General features: G+C 48.8%; 1 protein-coding gene across 2 annotated transcripts in view; it reads right to left on the bottom strand.

The window, feature by feature from the left end:
• MDM4 (MDM4 regulator of p53) overlaps positions 1-17645 on the bottom strand; it is a 169802-nt gene that overhangs the window by 90349 nt on the left and 61808 nt on the right. The window contains exon 2 of one of the 2 annotated variants that reach the window (XM_069633115.1): positions 12683-12778. In XM_069633115.1, coding sequence (XP_069489216.1) covers positions 12683-12751 — 69 coding nt within the window. In that variant the 5' untranslated portion in view covers positions 12752-12778. Of the gene's footprint in view, positions 1-12682; positions 12779-17645 lie in introns of those variants that run through there. The other variant, XM_069633116.1, reaches the window with a different exon arrangement.

Raw genomic sequence — 17645 nt, 5'->3', positions numbered from 1 at the left:
AGGTTATAGGAAACTGCAGTTAATAGCCTTTTATATAAAATTAACAATACAATAGTGAGAGTTCAGGAAAAGACTAACACAAGGTTTTCTTACAGAGAGAATGGAAAGAGATCCAGGTGATGGCTGAGCGAGCAGAGAAAGAGTTCTTGTGGTATAAAGAATGAGAAAACATACATAAGATCAAGTACAGTAAGAACGACAAGCAAGACCACGTTAGGGGAAGAAGACAACGAACAGGAACAAATAGCAACAAGAGAAGCGTCGGGGAAATAAAGACTGCACAATAAATTGCAGACAATCAAGAAACAGCCAACCAGGAGAGAAAAGCAAGTTAGGATGTATGATAGCAAAGAAAGAAAGCTTGAGGCGGGTAACAATTGAAAAGAGATCAATGAGGGGGCGAGTGTAGACAAGAGGGTTGGGAGCATTGAGAGACAGAAAATACTAGATCATGTTGATACAAATTCAAGGGGGACTTTTTTGAATGGTTATATGCGTGACCTAAACGTACAGGTTACTAAGAGAATAGGTTTATGCCTGTACCATGGAAGAGCGTCCATTGCCTCCAACTCGTTTACCTCTAGGCTGGATCACACACCAAGTCCTTAGACCAGGTAACCGATATGTATTTCCAATATCAGGCGTTCCTTCAGGTATTCTGGTGCTCATCTTGAAGCATATTCTGGCCTCTACTGGAAGCCAGTGCAGCTCCCTCCTATGTGCAGACACCTGATCCCGTCCTGCTGTACCTTTGATGATCCGGACTGCATCATTCTGAAGTATCTGAAGCTTTTTGATGCAGCCCTTACCTGCTCCGGCAAGTGATGCACTACAGCAGTGGAGCCTAGGCATTATAAGGAACAAGTTACTTGTAAATGTTCTCCAGCATGGGGTCTGGCATGGATTCACATGCTCATGAATATTCCCCGTCACAAGGCTTGGAATCCTCAGTAAAAGAAAAAAGGTTTTACTTTCATTAATAAACTGTTATTCTCCTTTAAACCAATCCTTTAAAAGCAGGGAAGTCTTCCAGAAACTCTGTGTGGGCTACATAAAACTTCAGCGCTCAAGCCACATCCAGTGAGTGCAAAGTCCTTTAAGCCGGCAACAAAGGCATCGGAAAAAAACACAGGTACCACCAAGGGCTCATTGAGATGAAATTCTGACAGAACCTTGGGCATGAAGGAGGGGTGCGTCCGCAGCACCACGCTCGTCTGGTGGAAAGTCAAGTAAGGCGGCTTGCAGGACAGCACCTGGATCTCACCCACTCCTGGCAGAGGTGATGGCCATGAGGAAATCCGTCTTCCAGGACAGAAACTTAGTGGAGCCTGATGCATTGGCTCAAATGGGACCCCCATGAGCCTAATCAACACCATGTTGAGTTCCCACGCGGGGGCAGGAGCCTTCACCGGCGGGAACGAACGGAACAGTCCTTTGATGAATTCCTTCTCTAGTGTGTGAGACTAGAACAGAAGCCCATCCCGGAGATCTGGTGTAGCGGGAGATCGCAGCCAGATGCACCTTGATCGAGGCGTGTGCCAGCCCCGACTTCGCCAACAAGTACGGAAGGACTTCTGGGGCCTTGACCCTCAGAGTTAATCTTCTGCAACTGTCACCAGGGCGTGATGCCCTGGCCTTGACAAGGACATCTTTGCAGTCCGCTTGTACCCACCAAACTGATGCTGCAGGAGCCAGGTTCAGCGATCCAAATTTGTGGTGCAGGATTGCGCCTCCTCTAGCGAGCAGATCTGCGACCACCGGTAGCTTGACTGGAGGGGACGCTGACATGCTGACAAGGTCCGAGTACCAGATTTGCCTCAGCCAAACTGGCTCGACTAGGGATCGTCCGGCTCAGTCTGAGTTCATGGATGACTCGTAGCAGCAGCAACGGCAGGGAGGGAGGGGGAGGCAGTGGGGGGCATGCGTCCTCCGGCACTTGGTGCTCGTCGCAAACAGGTTGATCTGGGGATTGCCTCACTTGAGGAAGAGATGGTCCACTTAGATCCTGTCAAAGCTCCCACTCGTGGCAAGCATGCAGCTCCCTGTTGAGGGAGTCAGCAACAGTGTTTTTTACTCCTGCGAAGTTAAAAGGAATGAGGAACAACCCCTGGGCGACGGCCCAGTGCCACAACTCCTGTGCCTCGCTGCAGAGCACCGGGGACCTGGTGCCCCCACCCTCTCCCCCTGCTTCTGGATGTAAAACATAGTGGTGGTATTGTCCGTGAAGACCCCCACCCCGTTGCCCTTGAGGGACGGAAGGAATGACTCAAGGGCCCAAAACACTGCACGTAGTTCCCGGTCGTGGATGTGTAGCGCCTTCTTCAGCAGCCACTGTCCTCTGGCGTGGAGAAGAGGTGTGTGCGCACCCCTTCCTCCAGGAAGGTGTCCCTCATGACATTCTTCTGGTATGGCGGGCTCTGGAAGTCTGCGCCCCCGGCGATGTTGGAGAGCACGCCCCACCATTGTACCGCTCGACAGAACTCCTTGCCAAGCAGGATCCAGTCTTTGAAATCTCTGGATACTTGGATTCAACCAGCGTCCAGGAACTCCAGGAGTGGTCGCATCTGCATCCTGCAGAGCAGGACCAGGTAGATGCAGGATGACGACATGCTGAGCAGCGACCTTTGATGTTCCTGACCGTGGTGATCTTCAGTGCCAACAGCCGTTGCACCTTGCCCTTTGACTTGGCCCAGATGAGCCAGTCGTCAAGGTAAGGGTACACAATTCCTTGTAGCCGCTGTAGATGGGCCGGCGCCAGGCATTTCGTGAAGACTACTCTGGGCGCAGACTTCAGTCCGAAGGGAAGAGCCTTGAACTGGTAGTGCTTCCCCTGTACAACGAAGTGCAGGAACTTGCAATGCTTTATGTGAATGGGGACGTGGAAGTACGCGTCCTCTAGACCAACGACGACAATGTCTCCCTCCTCCAGTTGGCAGAGCACATGTTGCAACGTGACCATCCAAAATTTTCGGGACCTGATGTAGTGGAGTCGTAGGTTGTGAATGGGCCTCCTGCCCCCGGTCTCCTTTCTTACCAGAAAGTATCCCGAGTAAACTCCAGAGCCCTGCGGTCGCTTTGGAACCAGCTCCATCGCCCCTTTTCTAAACATGGCCCGGACCTCCAGCAGCAGCTGAGGGATGTATTGTTCTGGCCGGGGCACCAGTGGTATTCATGGACACTTTAGTTGAAACTCAAGTGTGCCCGTGGGAGAGAGCGTCCAGCATCCATCGATCGTTGGAGATGGTTTCCCGCACGTTGATTAAGTTCGCCAGCCGACCTCCGTGCAGGGGTGGGGGCACCGCCATCCCGGCCGGTTCAATCCTGCTTGGAGGCCGGTGCACCGCCTTGGGAGCCTCGGCGGTTGCCACCTCAGAAAGCCTCGGAACAACCCCTGTAGGCTTCCTGGGTTGTGGAACTGGAGGGTTGGCGGTAAGAGGACGATCCACCATCAAAACTCTTTTCCTCCTGAGGGACGAAAGGACTGACTGCTACTGCAGCAGAGGGCATGGGCCGTCTCCGTGTCAGTTTTGATGGCCTGAAGAGATTCGTCGACTGCCTTGCCGAAAAGGTTATCTCCAAACGGCATGTCCAGGACCCTCGTCGGGACCTCTTGTTTGAAGTTGGCGGCCTTCAGCCAACCGCGACGACAGAGGCAAACACTGTTCCCCATCTGGCGGAACCCTGTGTCTGCAATGTCCAGGGCCACGTTGATGGCGTGGTCCGACGTCACCTCGTTTTCCTGAAGGATCTCCATTGCCTCTACCCCCTTGTCCTCTGGGAGGAAGTACAGGATCGGGGTCCATCTTCTACCAAAGCTCACTGTCATACCTGGCCAGGATCGTTAAGGGGTTGGCTGCCTTGACCGGCGTCACCGCCGAATAAATGACTTTCCGTCACACAGCATCCAGTTTCTAGCCCTTGCCGTCCGGGAGGACAGACGTTGACAACGACTGATCGACAATTTCTTTCTTGGCGCAGCCGAGACCACAGAGTCCAGCAATGGCTGCGACCTCAGACACTTGGTTGCAGACTCCGGCACCCAATACTTCTTCTCTAGCCGGTCCCTTAGCCAGCGCCAACCGGCGTTCGTACAGGTAACCTTCCTTTTTCTTCTCTTCCGGGGTGAGCTGAAAATGTTCAGATCCACGGGCTACCATGGAATGAAAGGATCCCACCTTGTCCGTTGGAGAAGCCCATGGGGTCGGTGAGAGGCCACGGTCGTCAGTGTCTGTCGTAACCGTCCCTGTTTCCGGGGGTGGGGGGGATGGGGCAGAAACAGCTGGAAAGGAGGCATAGGGCGTCTCTTTTCTTCGGCAGAGGTGGCCCCGGTGTCAACGGGGACCCCGCCGGTGTAGTCGCAGGCAGTGCAGTCTGCAGCCTCTTCTGAATCTCAGACACCAGAGTGTGGAGGGTCGAGAGAATATCCTGCGACAGATCCAGGGAAGGTGTCTGGGAACAGTGTTGCTGGACCCAGCGCCTGTGTCGTCGCCTCCGGTGGCAAGCCGACTCTCTCGTCATCACCCCCATCTCCTCAGGGATGGTGAAGACGGAACCAACTTCTTCCTCTTCGGACAACATGTCTGTGCCCCTCTACCCCCCCCCCCCCCATCTCCCTTTCTTCGGGTCCTGAGGGGGTCGGCTTAGGGCAGAGTTCCAGCACCCTCTTCTGCGGTCTCCCCTCCACTGGTTTGGCCGAAGCCTCCTGCCTGGGAGGAAGCACCACTCTGGCTGCCACTGGGGTGCCCTGGGCTGAGAGGGCGGCAGCAAGCATCTCGATGGAAGACTACGACTTGGCCTGGACGACCTTTTCCGGAAGGACGGATCCCTGGTCTTGTCTGGCCTTCTCTGGCTTCTTCTGCAGCTTCCCCGGGATAGCAGACTTTCTCCTCAACGAAGAGGTGGAGATCGAAGCAGATGGAGACGAATGTGCCCCGACCATCGCAGGACCCCCTTGCACTGCGACCACGGCGGAAGTAGACTTGCGGTGTCTGGCCTCGTCTTGCCCCCCCCCCATGGATGGAGCACCCTCAAAGCACTTGGAAGCCTCGGGTTGGGTGGATCCAGATGAGGCATACCCCCAGAGAACCACTCGGGGTAGAGGCCTTGGCCTTGAGCCACGTCACAGTCCATTGTGCGCTTGGGGAAGCCACAGCAAACTTCACAATCTTCCTCCTTGTGCGTCGGGTGCAAACAATACATGCACTGGGAATGCTCGTCGTCCGTGAAAACATTCTGCAGACCGCAGCTGGTGCACAGAGTGAAGCCCTGTCCTCCTCCGACATGATCTGGTGCAGTGTAGTCTGATGGACTTCCGGAAGCTTCCAAGAAGACAGACAACAATTTAAGCCCTTGAGGGGCAAAGAATGAAGCCGAAAAACAGGTCCCCGTTGATCGGATGGATAAGCGATGGAGCACACAGGCTATACCGAAAAGTGTGGAAAAACGCAACAAGCTCGAAGAGCAAAACATGAGGACTCCCAACACTTGAAGGTGCAGTAAAAATCTGAAGATGGTTGCCAGAGGAGGGGCTTAGGGAGAGGGCAGCCATTGGCTGGGGGCAGTATGACCCAGAGCTCAGCGATTGGTTTAGAGGAGAAAGACAGTTTATAAACTAAAGTGAAACTTTTCTTTTACTGAGGATTCCCAGCCTGACAACGGGGAATATTCATGAGCATGTGTATCCATGCCAGACCCCATGCTGGAGAACAGCTCAAACTAATGTTGTGCAGTTAGCCAAAAAACATATGGCTTCACCTATGCTAATTACATGGGCTTCAGCACCAAGGGATAGTTCAATGGTCATCCCCCGAGTTATCACCTTAGACGCTGTTTTGATATGGTGCCCATCTATGAAAAAATCTTCGTACTGTATCACTAATTTAGTAAGTGACTGTAAAGAACCAAAGATGAGAAATTCAGTTTTAGCTGCATTAAGACAAAGTCCATTTGTTGTCATCCAAATTCGGATAAACTTACAAATGTGTTCAATGCTACAGACCCCTCTCATAATCCCCACTCATCTCTATAATGAGTTGATCATCATCAGCCTAATTCGAGAATCAGACACCCAAAGAATCCCAAAAAAAGTCACAGGGTGCGACAGAATATATTAAATTGTACCAGGAGAGGCAAGCTCTTTGTGGGACACCACAATTTATTAGCTCAGGCTTAGAGCATGCCTTACCCCAAGACTATTCTTGATTTCCGGTCATGGAGAAAGGAGCTAATCCAATCCATCGAACCACTGGAGCAGCCTCCATGGTCCGCGAGCACGCAAAACTGCTGTTAGATCTAATAGTATCAGCAGCCCCGCTTGGCTCCTATCCATATTGAGAATTTCTGCCTGTAGATCAAAAAGCACAATGTGCCATGTGAGGGCCCAAAACCTGACTGCCTAGTCTTAACCTGGAGCTGTAGAGTTGCCCGTTAATCTAGAATTTTCAATAGAAAATGCACGTTCGTTATGGGTCTCAAATTACTGTAGATTGAACGATTTTTTTTTTAATATTAATCAGGGGGGGCGACAATCACCTTTTTCAGCAAGTCTGGAACATGATTGGTTGCAAATGTAGCATTAGCAAAGCAAATAAAAATTAAATACATTTTATTTTTTAAAGTTACTAATTTCCCAGTGTTCCAAAACAATTCTTGAAGGGATGACATCCCCCAAACATATGGTAGGATGCATTTTTCTTGAGAACTTTCACAAGCCAGTCTCTGGAGGAAGCTTCAAAGGCAAACAAAGGGATTAATATACAGTGGTGTCCCAGCGGCTATAGACGCAGGTAAAAGCTAGTCCAGATTATTTGCGATACTGGCCTGTGCTGTCCTAATTTTATCCACAAATGCTTTCTAGGCTGCCTTCCATATTTATTTTTACTTGGGCCTGTGGTTTCTCCAGGTTCTTAAGAATGTCAAAGAGCTTCTGCGAGTCATTTTTTGAATTCAATGACAATCTTGCTTCGTTTTGAAGATTCATTGGAATTGAAAATTGTCATTGTGAGCAGAAAGGACAGAGGTAAAGACGGAGGAAAACGAGGTACCTGAAAACATCCATTTCATTTTCACTGGAGTGAAGAGTTAGGAAGTGATCATAATCGGTGGATTGTAAAATGAGTAATTGGGAGATAAAAGTAAATACATAAAAAAACAGAGTGGGTGACAGCAAGTGCAAGCAAAGGGAAAAGGTTAAACGGGAGGAATAGTGTAGATTAAGAACAAGGGGGGAGAACAGAGCCCTTGGAGCACTAGGGGGGTGGGGGATGGGAATGACACCGCAAAGGAGGGCAAGGAAATAAGGCAGTTCCTTCTCCCAGTCTACAAAAGATATCAGTCTTGCTACTCAGTACCTGCCTGATTTGATCAGTCAACTCACCATCTCATTCTGTTCGCTTCTCCTCTGCACTTAACCTCACTGTCCCATACCACCCTGTGGCACCTCTCGCTACAGGTCATTCTCCCTACCCCTCACACTCCACTAGAACATGCTGCCCATGACAATGAAAGCCAGCCCAACTGTGGCGCTCTTCAAAAGCTTGGCTTAAACTTCACTTACTTCCCAAAAGAGGGAGCTCCCTACACCCTCTCTTCCTTGCCTCACTCCACCATGCTCTCCAGTGCCACATAATGTAATTGTTGATATCTGTACATTACTCTTTGAAGCCCTTGCCTCCCCCCCACAAACCCCATGTTACCTTTGTTAATCACCCACTACATTTTTTCGAGTGGTTTCAGACTTACGCCCCACTTGGTGTATACCCTCACACTGGCTCACCAGCTTTGTGCTATTGTACAGGCACCCTTCCAGGGACGGACTCCATCACATGTCAGTCATTTCCGAACGAAAATGACATCCCTGTTCTTCAAGTATATACAAATATTAAGATGCACCAACCCAACCACATCACATCACCAAATTAACTGAGGTAAGAGGGGAGCTGAAGAGTGCAGCATGTGAAGAGGAAACCAGTGCTGACGAGTAGGGAGCCAGTATAGACCAAGCAAGTATAGACCAACAAGCAGCGGGAAGAGAGGTGTTGGCAAATACAGGTGTAGTCAGTGGAACAAAATCCTAACTGGGGAGAAGAGAATTAGAGTAGGGACTATAGGGAGGAAGTTCAAGACATTTTCTACAGGAAGGGTAGATTTTTGTTTTAAATTAGTTGGGAAATGGCAACTGCTTGAAGTCAACCAGTCTGGTGGATATTGGAGAAGCGAGATAGCTGTGGCAGCGGCGGAATTAGGCTGCCAAACGGAGTGAATGTGCAAAGATGCTGGAAACGAAAGAGCAGGTATGCAATACAGACAAAAGGTGTGCATATGATAAAAGTAGGAGTTTTCTTTTCCATGAGGAAGTGGGACGACGCGAGTAGAGTGGTCAGAGGCACAAGGAGTGAAAAGCTTAGTAAATTGTCAGCACGAATGAGACTGAATAAAAGTGATAAGGTTTTGATAACATTAACAGCTGAACGGGTTTCAAATGGCAATGAACCGAAGATACTTTTCTGAAGCCATCAGCAGCCCCGCATGGTTCAGGGAAGTCTTTCCAAACCGCTGCTGTACATTATATGGCCAGGCCAAACACCATCACAGGGTTTTTACCCAAGTGTTTACACAATCACAAGTCAAGTTCAATAGAACTGTAAAGTTGACAAAAAGACTACATGCCAAGGGCAAGGCCATGCCTCGCATCAGGGCCTGCACCTTGCATCCTCCATTTTCCATGTGCCCTAGTCAGGAGCTACTTCCAAAGAAATGGGTAAATCTGATATGGCATTTGTAACACGCCTATAAACAAGTGTTTCAAGGTGCAACGAGGCAACACAGGGGAACGAAGGGAGGATAGACAACGATCCTACTAGGCCAAGTGTCATTCCGATCGCGCAAGTGCGTGGAATGGGGCAGGGGAAAGTGCGGGGCGGGGGGTGGGGGGGTGGGGGGGGGGGGGAGTGCAGTACAAGGGAATAGGATAAGTAAAGGCCATCAATTGGCAGTGCAAAAGTAAGTGCAGAAATCAGGTGTAAGTGGCTGGTAGTGGGACTGTTGGGATACAGAAACGGCCCCCAAGTGCGGGGGTTGCCAGATAGGCAGTGCAGGTGTGTGAGACTGGCCGGGGAGGGACCTCGGCCCGAGACCAGAGGGTGACCAGGTAACCTGTGCAGTAGTTTCAGTTTCAGTCAGGAGGTCAGCAGGGGAGAGAAGGAGAAAAAGCAGAAGCAAAGAGAAGGGTTTTGAGGTGCTTCCGGAACCGGAGATGGTGCTCCTCAAGTTTCAGGGAGGCACCAGCCGAAGAAAAATCTACCACCAACTCGTTGCTTGGAGAAGTGACTGACCCTAAGGGAGTTGGAGGCGGATGAGCGAAAAGCTTGAAAAGGAAGATATTTAGGAAGGGAGAGTTGAAGGTATTGAGGCCCCAGAAGGGCCGGGGAGGTCATTCCAGAGGGAGGCACCTGCAGAGGAGAGAGAGATCTATCCCCTCATTCTCTGCCTGGAGAAGCATCACCCTCAGAGTTGGAGGTAGCTAACCGAAGGGCTCGAGAAGGAAGGTATTTTGGAAGAGTTGATGTAGTGCGGGCCCCGGCGCCAGAAAGACTTATGGACGATGCAGAGGGTGCTTGGAGACAGTGGATAGATTTCAAGGCTGGAGAGATACGGTCCCTGAGCTTGAGGCCAAGGATAAGTCTTGCAGTCGTGTTCTGGATTAGTTGCAGAGGGCGGAGAGTAGAGGAAGGCAGATTAAGACAAAGGCTGTTGCAGTAGTCTAGCCTAGAGAGAACCAGGGCTCTGGAGACAGTGAACTTCTGGGGGGAAATGTAAGAAAACCTCTGACGAGGTGGAGCTGGTAGTAGGTCTTCTGGCAAGGTCCGAGATGTGAGGAGCGCAGGAGAGGAGATGACAAGGTTTGCCAGAGGGCCAAGGAGGGCAGCCGGAAGCAGGGAAAGCGGGAGCAGGTGTCCCAATGAGAAGGATCTCTGTCTTACTGGCATTTATGCAGAGATCATTGGCAGCGCACCAATCCTAAATCATGGATAGACAGTCAGTAATGAGTGAGAGAAGACAGAGGGGAGCCTGAAGATAGAGTGTCATCCACATAACACTGAAAATTAGAGAAGTTAGAGCTCAGGTGGGCCAAGGATGAAAGGTAGCCATTGAAGAGACAGGGTGAGAGGACAGAGCCCTGGGGAACACCACATATGGAGAGAGGTGGCGGAGAGAAAGGACTCAGTTTTGACCCTGGAGGGTCAGTCCAGGAGGAAGGTCAACTAATCCAGTACCTGATCTGTGATGTACAGGTTCTCGTGGAATCAGGATGGCGTGACTGACTGTCAAAGAGCAGAGGACAGGCCAAGGAGGATGAGGACGGTAGGAAGGCTGGAATCAAGATTAGAGAGCAGACCTTCACAGGTGTTCAGGAGAGCAGTTTCCATGCCTCTGGCTACTCTGAAGCCAGACTGATGGTCATGGAGACTACCAACAGATTCAGTGTGGAGTGTAAGCTGGGAGATTGCCAGCTTTTCCAGGAGTTTGCCCAGGAAAGGAGTGATGAAGATCAGGCGATAGTTTGCTGGACAGGAAGGGTTGGCAGAAGGCTTATTAGGGAGGGGATGCACAAGGGAGTGCTTGAGGAAACACAGGAAAGATCCAGTGGTGAAAGAGTGATTGCAGAAATCGGCCAAGGCTGGAGCGAAGGTGTCAATGTGGTCTTTGATGGTTCTGGAGGAGCAGGAGAGTACCTGTTTGGATGACACTGTCATAGATCGGACTGGTCTAGAAACATCGGGTGTTGTCAAAGAGAAGGAGGTGAGAGGGGGAAGCGGCCAGAGGGAGGCCACAAAAGGAGAGCGAGGACATGTCCTGGGTTTTAGAGGTGAAGTGAGAAGCCAGAGCCATCCAGAGGGACTGCGAAGGACCAGGAGAGGTAGAGACTGCAGATAGATTGGCCAGCTCCCTGAAGATTTTAAAAGAGTTTTGCCATGTTGTTACAAGCCGCAGAGACACAGGTTTGGATGTGGACTCTTCTTGGAGAGGACAGTCTGTATTGCCTTTGGAGAAGTTCAGTTAGTCAGAGGATGCGCCCAAAGCCCTCCACTTCCTCTCAGCCACACTGCATTTGCGTTTCAGGGTCGGAGGTAATACCAAATGTTGCACTTGGAGGTAGGCTTCAGATGGATTCTCATGGCAGGGGCAAGGATGTCCAGAGTGTTAGAATTAGAAAAATGCAGGTTAGAGAGGGCTGTGTCCGCCGCAGGAGTAGGAGGAGCAGAAAAAGTAGAGGCCAAGGCATCCACTGACACACGCTCCATGGTCTGGATGACCGAGAAGATAGGTGGCAGTGCTGGGGCGGGCTTTGCCTGAGGGGCAGAGAGTTTCAGGTGAGATGAAAGCAGGAAGTGGTCAGTCCAAGAGAGGAGTGGTGAGAAGACGTCAAGTTCTTTGAAGAGGTGGCACATGTCAGGGGAGTGTGACCGCAGAGCGAGAGTAGTGAGATTGCCACATTTGAAAGTCTTCCGGGCTGGGGTACAGGCTTGAGGTACGCCCAGTGGAAGTGGTAGAGGGGCCTGAGAGTAGGCAGAGATGGTATAATAGCCAGAGAGGAGGCGCAGGAGCCATAGAGGTGCTAGTAGGATTAGCAAGAGGGAAGGAAGTTGATAAGACGCAGGAGAAAACCATCAAAAAGGAGGAGATTGGGCTGAGGGCCCTGGAACAGGACCATGCCATTTGGATGGGTGGAAGGAGGCCAAGAGGATCTCCCACTGAGTGCCACCATTAATGGGGGAGGGAGAAAGAACCGAGACAATATATGGGGTCGATAGGTCTGGTGAGGGAATGACAAATTACTGTCGATTACTGTCTGGAGGAAGCATTGATGCAAGTATCAGCAACAGGGAGGCCTGGGCTGGAGACAAGGATGTCCCTCTTGAATTTCCTTTCAGAATTAGGGGATAGGAGATGGAGTAGCAGTTAGAGAAGATGAGCAAGGGAAAGCACCATAGAGGGCACGGGGAGGAAAGTGAAGGAATGAGGAGACACAGCCCAGCGCCGCACAACGCAGGAGGGAGTTGGGAGGGAGTCGGGAGGGGGGGGGGGAGGGCGTCACACAGTAGGGAACACAAAGAAGAAGCAGGCGGGGGATACACAACTGTACAACGGGGACCTAGAGAGTGGGAGAGAGCCTAATGTGACAGTTCACAGTACAACAGTAACCACAATGCAAAGGATTCAACTTTTCTAAAAAGAAGAGAAAAGGCCTAGTTATAAAACAGCAGCAATGCGTGTAGCACAGGGGTAGTGCCCAAGACATTTTTCAGTCATGGATTGATGAAGCGCAGAGCGGATAAATAAGCCCTGCCCCCCCCCCTTTAGTCATCAAAGGGTACCACCCACCACTGAACAAGCTCATTGCCGAAAAAGCTATCACTTCACGTTCACAATAACCTCCGCCTTATGTGCACCAGGTTACTGTTTTCGCATAAAGCAACACACCGCCAGCCCCCTGAACAGCTGCACCCCCAACCCCCACAAGACATCCAGCAAAGGCACATATTGACCCTCCCTGGAAGTACGTGGCAGAGGAACTAGCCAACTGTTCACCCACAATGCGCCCCCCTCACTCCCCACCCAACACACAGCAGCTGGATAAACCCGATTACTGCATAAGCAGTCACTACGTTTGGTTCCTCACCCGGTTTCCTTGTACCGTTGGCAGACTCCTGCAGGGTCCCCGGTCAGCAACAGAGGTAGGAGATGCCATTTTAGTAGACACTCAGTTACAGCTCATCTAAAAGCGGAAACAAAAGTCAACATTTAATTGATAAGGCAGGATTATTTGTAACTTCAGACTGTCAGTGGCTTAAACTGACGAACACTAGAAATTCCATATTAAAAAATATAACTTGGAACCCATTCCAGATTGCATACGACTTCCTAACAGCCAAGCATTGCCTATTTAAAATCTGGTCGAATGATAAATCCAAACGATGGAGGGAGCAGTGCCCAGACGGGTCACTAGATTGCTTTGTGGCCCCTTTAAAAAGGCATTTTATCCTCAATAAAAATCAGCAGCCTTCTGTGCCTTCTCCTGTGTGGGCATGTGTGTTTGAATAAACGCTGGCATGAGTCGCAAGGCACATCCATCATGAACATTTGCTGTACAGGTAATGATGCATTTATGAGCCACTGGCTGCTTTTTACAGAGCAATGTAAAAAATATATTAAGTACAGGGCTGGCAGCAGGAATGAATGGTAGCACTGGCATTTGTTGATAAGGCTCAGAATACCTCACAGCGCATGCTTGAATACATTGGGCAAAGCTAGCATGGAAGTGGCAAGTGCTGACTGCACAAAAAGATGTTTTACAGGGCAATGCTAGCAAACAATGCTGAACACTGGGCTTGAAGCAAGAAAGTCATCGGCACGGTCACAGTGTTGACATGCCTCAATCTGCTTTGGGCCCAGAAGCACAAAATATTCTGAAAGGCAATCCTGGCATATACCATTGAGACAGTCATGTTTTTCTTTGGCGACACAAAGTCTTAAAAGTCTGTGCCGTTGCCAAGTCAGTGTTCCCCCAACTGAACCCAATATAAAAACTGTATGGCCATTTCCACCCAAATCTACCGTTACACCCTGCCGCTTTAAAACTACACCTGCCACAACTGGTTTAGCACCAAATGTATATTTTAAAAAGTGTCAGCAATGCCAAAGCACAAATCAAATAAATTAAATAGTTGTGACAAATTAAAATTTTATGAAAACTGTGAATGGTTCGAGGCAGTGCCATCACCTACTCCACTGTTATGGAGGGGCCCAAGGCTGGACTATGGACCACGTAGGAAAAGTAAAACACAACTAGGATTTAAAAACAGCCTATGGAAGAATGTAGAGAAACAAGTGGCTGTCCTAACAGCCAATCAGTCCAAGGGTAAAAAGACTTCACAGTAGTGAGACATCCCTGCAGGCAGCGGTTTCTATAGCCATGAAAAGGGACTGCTCTTCTGCTGCACTAGAATCATGGCCATTCTGCATGGCTTAAACTTCGTCCCAGGTCAGTAGTATTTAAAGGGATTGTGCGCTAAAAAATGTTATCGTCCCGATCGATCGGGCAAGTCGTAAGCATTCGTTGATCAATTGTATATAAAAAAATCCTATGCATCTAACCTTAGATTGCCTCACTTTTACACATGCAAAATCAAGTGGCAGGGGGCGGCCATTATGTACTAATCTTATCCATTGCCCCATCACCCTAAGGTGTACTGCCCTTGTGGCACCAACTCATATCGTCCTGTCCCTGAAGCTGACATCAGTAGACGCGTACGGCCCATTTCACAAAGCGAATGCACGTCTCGTGTCAACACTCTCTGTGCGCCAGCTAAGGACATGTCTCCATGAAAATGGCAGGACAGCTCTTTCCTCAATAAGTATAAACAGACCGCTTCTCATCAGAAAACAGTTGCTTTTTCAATCGTTTCACTGTCTTTTTTTTGTATATCCTGTGACTCGTTTCTGCTCTGATCAGCCATCTTCGTTGCTCGTAGCCCCGTGCGAACAGATACTAGTACTATTACTATCCATTTTAATTTTGTCGTATAATAGCAACAATACAGCCCTACCAGTACGAGCCGGAGTATTCTAAGGCGGAATTAGTTGAAAGAGAAAGATGCGGAAACGATGGGGCGTCGGACAACAGTTGGGAGGACGAATCACCGGATCAGGAGCTGGCCGCATGGAAGACGTTTCCATCTGGTGTACCTACAATCGGTGCAAGGTCATGCCAACCGAGGAAAAGAAATGCTGCTGCAGAGAAAACTGGATGGTTGGGCTACATATCAGAAGACACCGTCGCTGTGTGTTACCGAGCTGTATGTCTTCAGGGCAGCCTGCCTCGCAAGGTGCGTGTTGAGGAGTATGATACTTCGCGCAGCAGTTCGCCCTCGCAATACGAGTAAGTGTACTCTATATATGTCACTTTGACCCAGAGGCCACTAACATTTCTTGTTCGTCTCCCATATTGTTGTAATTTAGATCTGTCACTGCCAATGAATGCAGTCTGGCAATTCAAAACATCTCTGGCGCTTTGGGGAAATCATAGTGGTCATCTTATGTGTCTCAATTTAAAACAAACAATATTTCTCTGTGCCCCAACGTTATGGATTGCATGGGTGTACTTTTGTTATGTGTCTACACTTAAAGCCCAAGCTGATTGATCCAGGAAGTAACATTTGTATGGGCAACTATGCCATAGGATAGAGGATGCATTTTCAACTAAGGTTTGTACACTTATCAGGTTCATTTAAATACAGTATGTATGTTTCTCTTACACAGGTGGTACCGGCTGGTGGCCTATCGTTCGTTTACATGGTGGCTTCATGGGAGGCTTGGACACCGTGTTCAACGAGTTAATACCCGCCTGTGTCGCTGCAGCCATTCACGCCAAATTCCCCAGTGATTTGGGACAGTACAGGGGATTTTCCCACACTGTGCTGCAACTCGAAGTACGCAATGTAGTAAATTTGCGCCATCAGCAACAAAATACGCCTCTTGCCCATCCATCCCCCCTCCACTATCAACAGCAATTCAGACCTGTGGATGTGCGCTGCCAAAGGGGCTGGCAGGAATGGAAACGGCGAAGGTGTCAAACACCATGTACACTTCAAAGGTATCTTCCACGCATGGGCCATTGTACACATGGCCTCCCCAGACCCAGTGTCTCCAGAATCCCCCGAATCAGACCGTCCATGTCACTCATTCACAGACACACCCAATTTTATAATTCTTTATATACCCCTTCATATTTATCCTGAGAACATCTGTGAGCACTGGAAGTCCAACTGTTGACCGTGCTACCTGTTCTCCTGCTACTAACTACCCTGCTTGCTGAATCTAATTGAATTGTTAGTTAAGGTAAGGGCAGGTCCCTATAATCATCACTTTCGTTCGAAATAGATAGAAATGTTGAGATCAGAATGTACCTAGTAGTGTAATGTTCATTCATCTCAATGACTTTACCATTGTCTATTTTAAGCGTTCCGATTGTTTAGCCTTTTAGTAAGTTGTCCAGTTTGTAAATTTGTGGGACTTCAGTCCTTGCTAAAATGCAGTAGTATAAATATCAAAGAATTCTTATTCCCAGCTACTAGCCAAGCATGGAAAATTGAACAAATGTCAATTGAAAGGAAATTCTCTGGCAAACGGTTCAGGCTAGCTGGCGACGGACAGTGGGACAGCCCCGGATTTTCAGCAAAGTACTAGAACTGTACATGCCACTTTCAGGACATGGAAACTAACAAAATTGTGAGTTTGGAGATTGTGCAGGTGTCCAAACGTAAATCCTCAGTGGCCATGGAGAAACATGGTTTCATAAAATCCCTCTAACATCTTCAATCGAGGGGAACGCAAATGGACATAGCCACTGACACATATGTTGGCCATGCGAGAGCAGTTCCCAAACATTCGTCATCAATTTAATGTATGGCACATTGCCAAATCAGTGAATACAAAATTACTGCTGCTGTTTAAAGAAATAAGTTCTGATTTTCTTTTTATTTTTTTGATTTTTTACAGCGCCCTCAGTCTTTCAGCAGCCATCTTTAGTGGAGCTCCAAAACTTGTGATGGGTCTGTGGAAATTCTACTTGAAAAATGTCGCTCATTGATACATCACTGTTCCAACGTTCACTCATGGACAGAAAACCATCATTTTCACGAATGTGCACATGGACCTTTATCTGACGAGCAGGAACACAAGAAGAAGTGATTGGTTCCATCTTCACCTCCACACAAAGCTCTTAAGATCGTTTTTGATAAAACTCTTTCAAGAGACTTAAGGGACTCCCATAATTCTGTCACACCAGAGATTTGCAGTGTTCCACAATATGTGCCTAAAGTACAGGACCAAGAGGTTGCATTTTGGCATAGACGGTATGCAAGCTAGGACATTATTAGCGCATAACGAGAACCTTCATAGAGAACAATCGAGAACTGCAGGAAACTTTGGGATGCTTCATTACACAATGGCGTTTGCAAAACAAAGCAAAAGTATGGGTCAATATAACAGGAAATCGAATTTGATTGTGTGAAAGATCTCACTTTGACCATGTTGGCCATGCATACTCATGGAATCGATGCAGATTTGTTCCTAGGAGACATACATTGCCACAAAACATTGCAAGCTAGCCCTGTCCACTGACTTCCCGGTATAAAATGATTAGCAGCGGGTGTATGTTCCAGAATATTTGTATATTGTACATGAACAATGCTGGGTCTGTAAGCAAACCACTGTATGAAAGGGGGCTCTTTTTGTGAAAGGTGCATTCTGACCTATATTTTTATAGGGGGCATGTGTTAGGGTTCGTTCTTTCGGATGCCTTATCAGAAGGGAAGATCTTTGATGTGCGGCCTTTGGAGTCTTACGATTTCAAACACTGTGGGGATAGGCGTTACGGTTACCAAAATATATGACCCCCTCAAGATTAGGTATATTTGTATTTAGTTACAGTAGAAGCAATTTACAATCATGAATCGAACCAATAAAATAGTAAGTAGAGCAATTAATCTGTAGGGGAGGGGGAAGGGGAAAGAAAGGAGGAGGAAGGAAATGCAAGGGGAATAGGGTGGAAGTGAGGGAGGATAAGGGGAAGGGGAGGGAAG

The sequence above is a fragment of the Ambystoma mexicanum genome, chromosome 13 (genome assembly GCF_040938575.1).
Source record: "Ambystoma mexicanum isolate Mex_15411 chromosome 13, UKY_AmexF1_1, whole genome shotgun sequence".
NCBI classification, from domain to species: domain Eukaryota; kingdom Metazoa; phylum Chordata; class Amphibia; order Caudata; family Ambystomatidae; genus Ambystoma; species Ambystoma mexicanum.
Note: the sequence above shows the minus strand (reverse complement) of the source record. Positions and strands in the feature narration are given on the sequence as shown.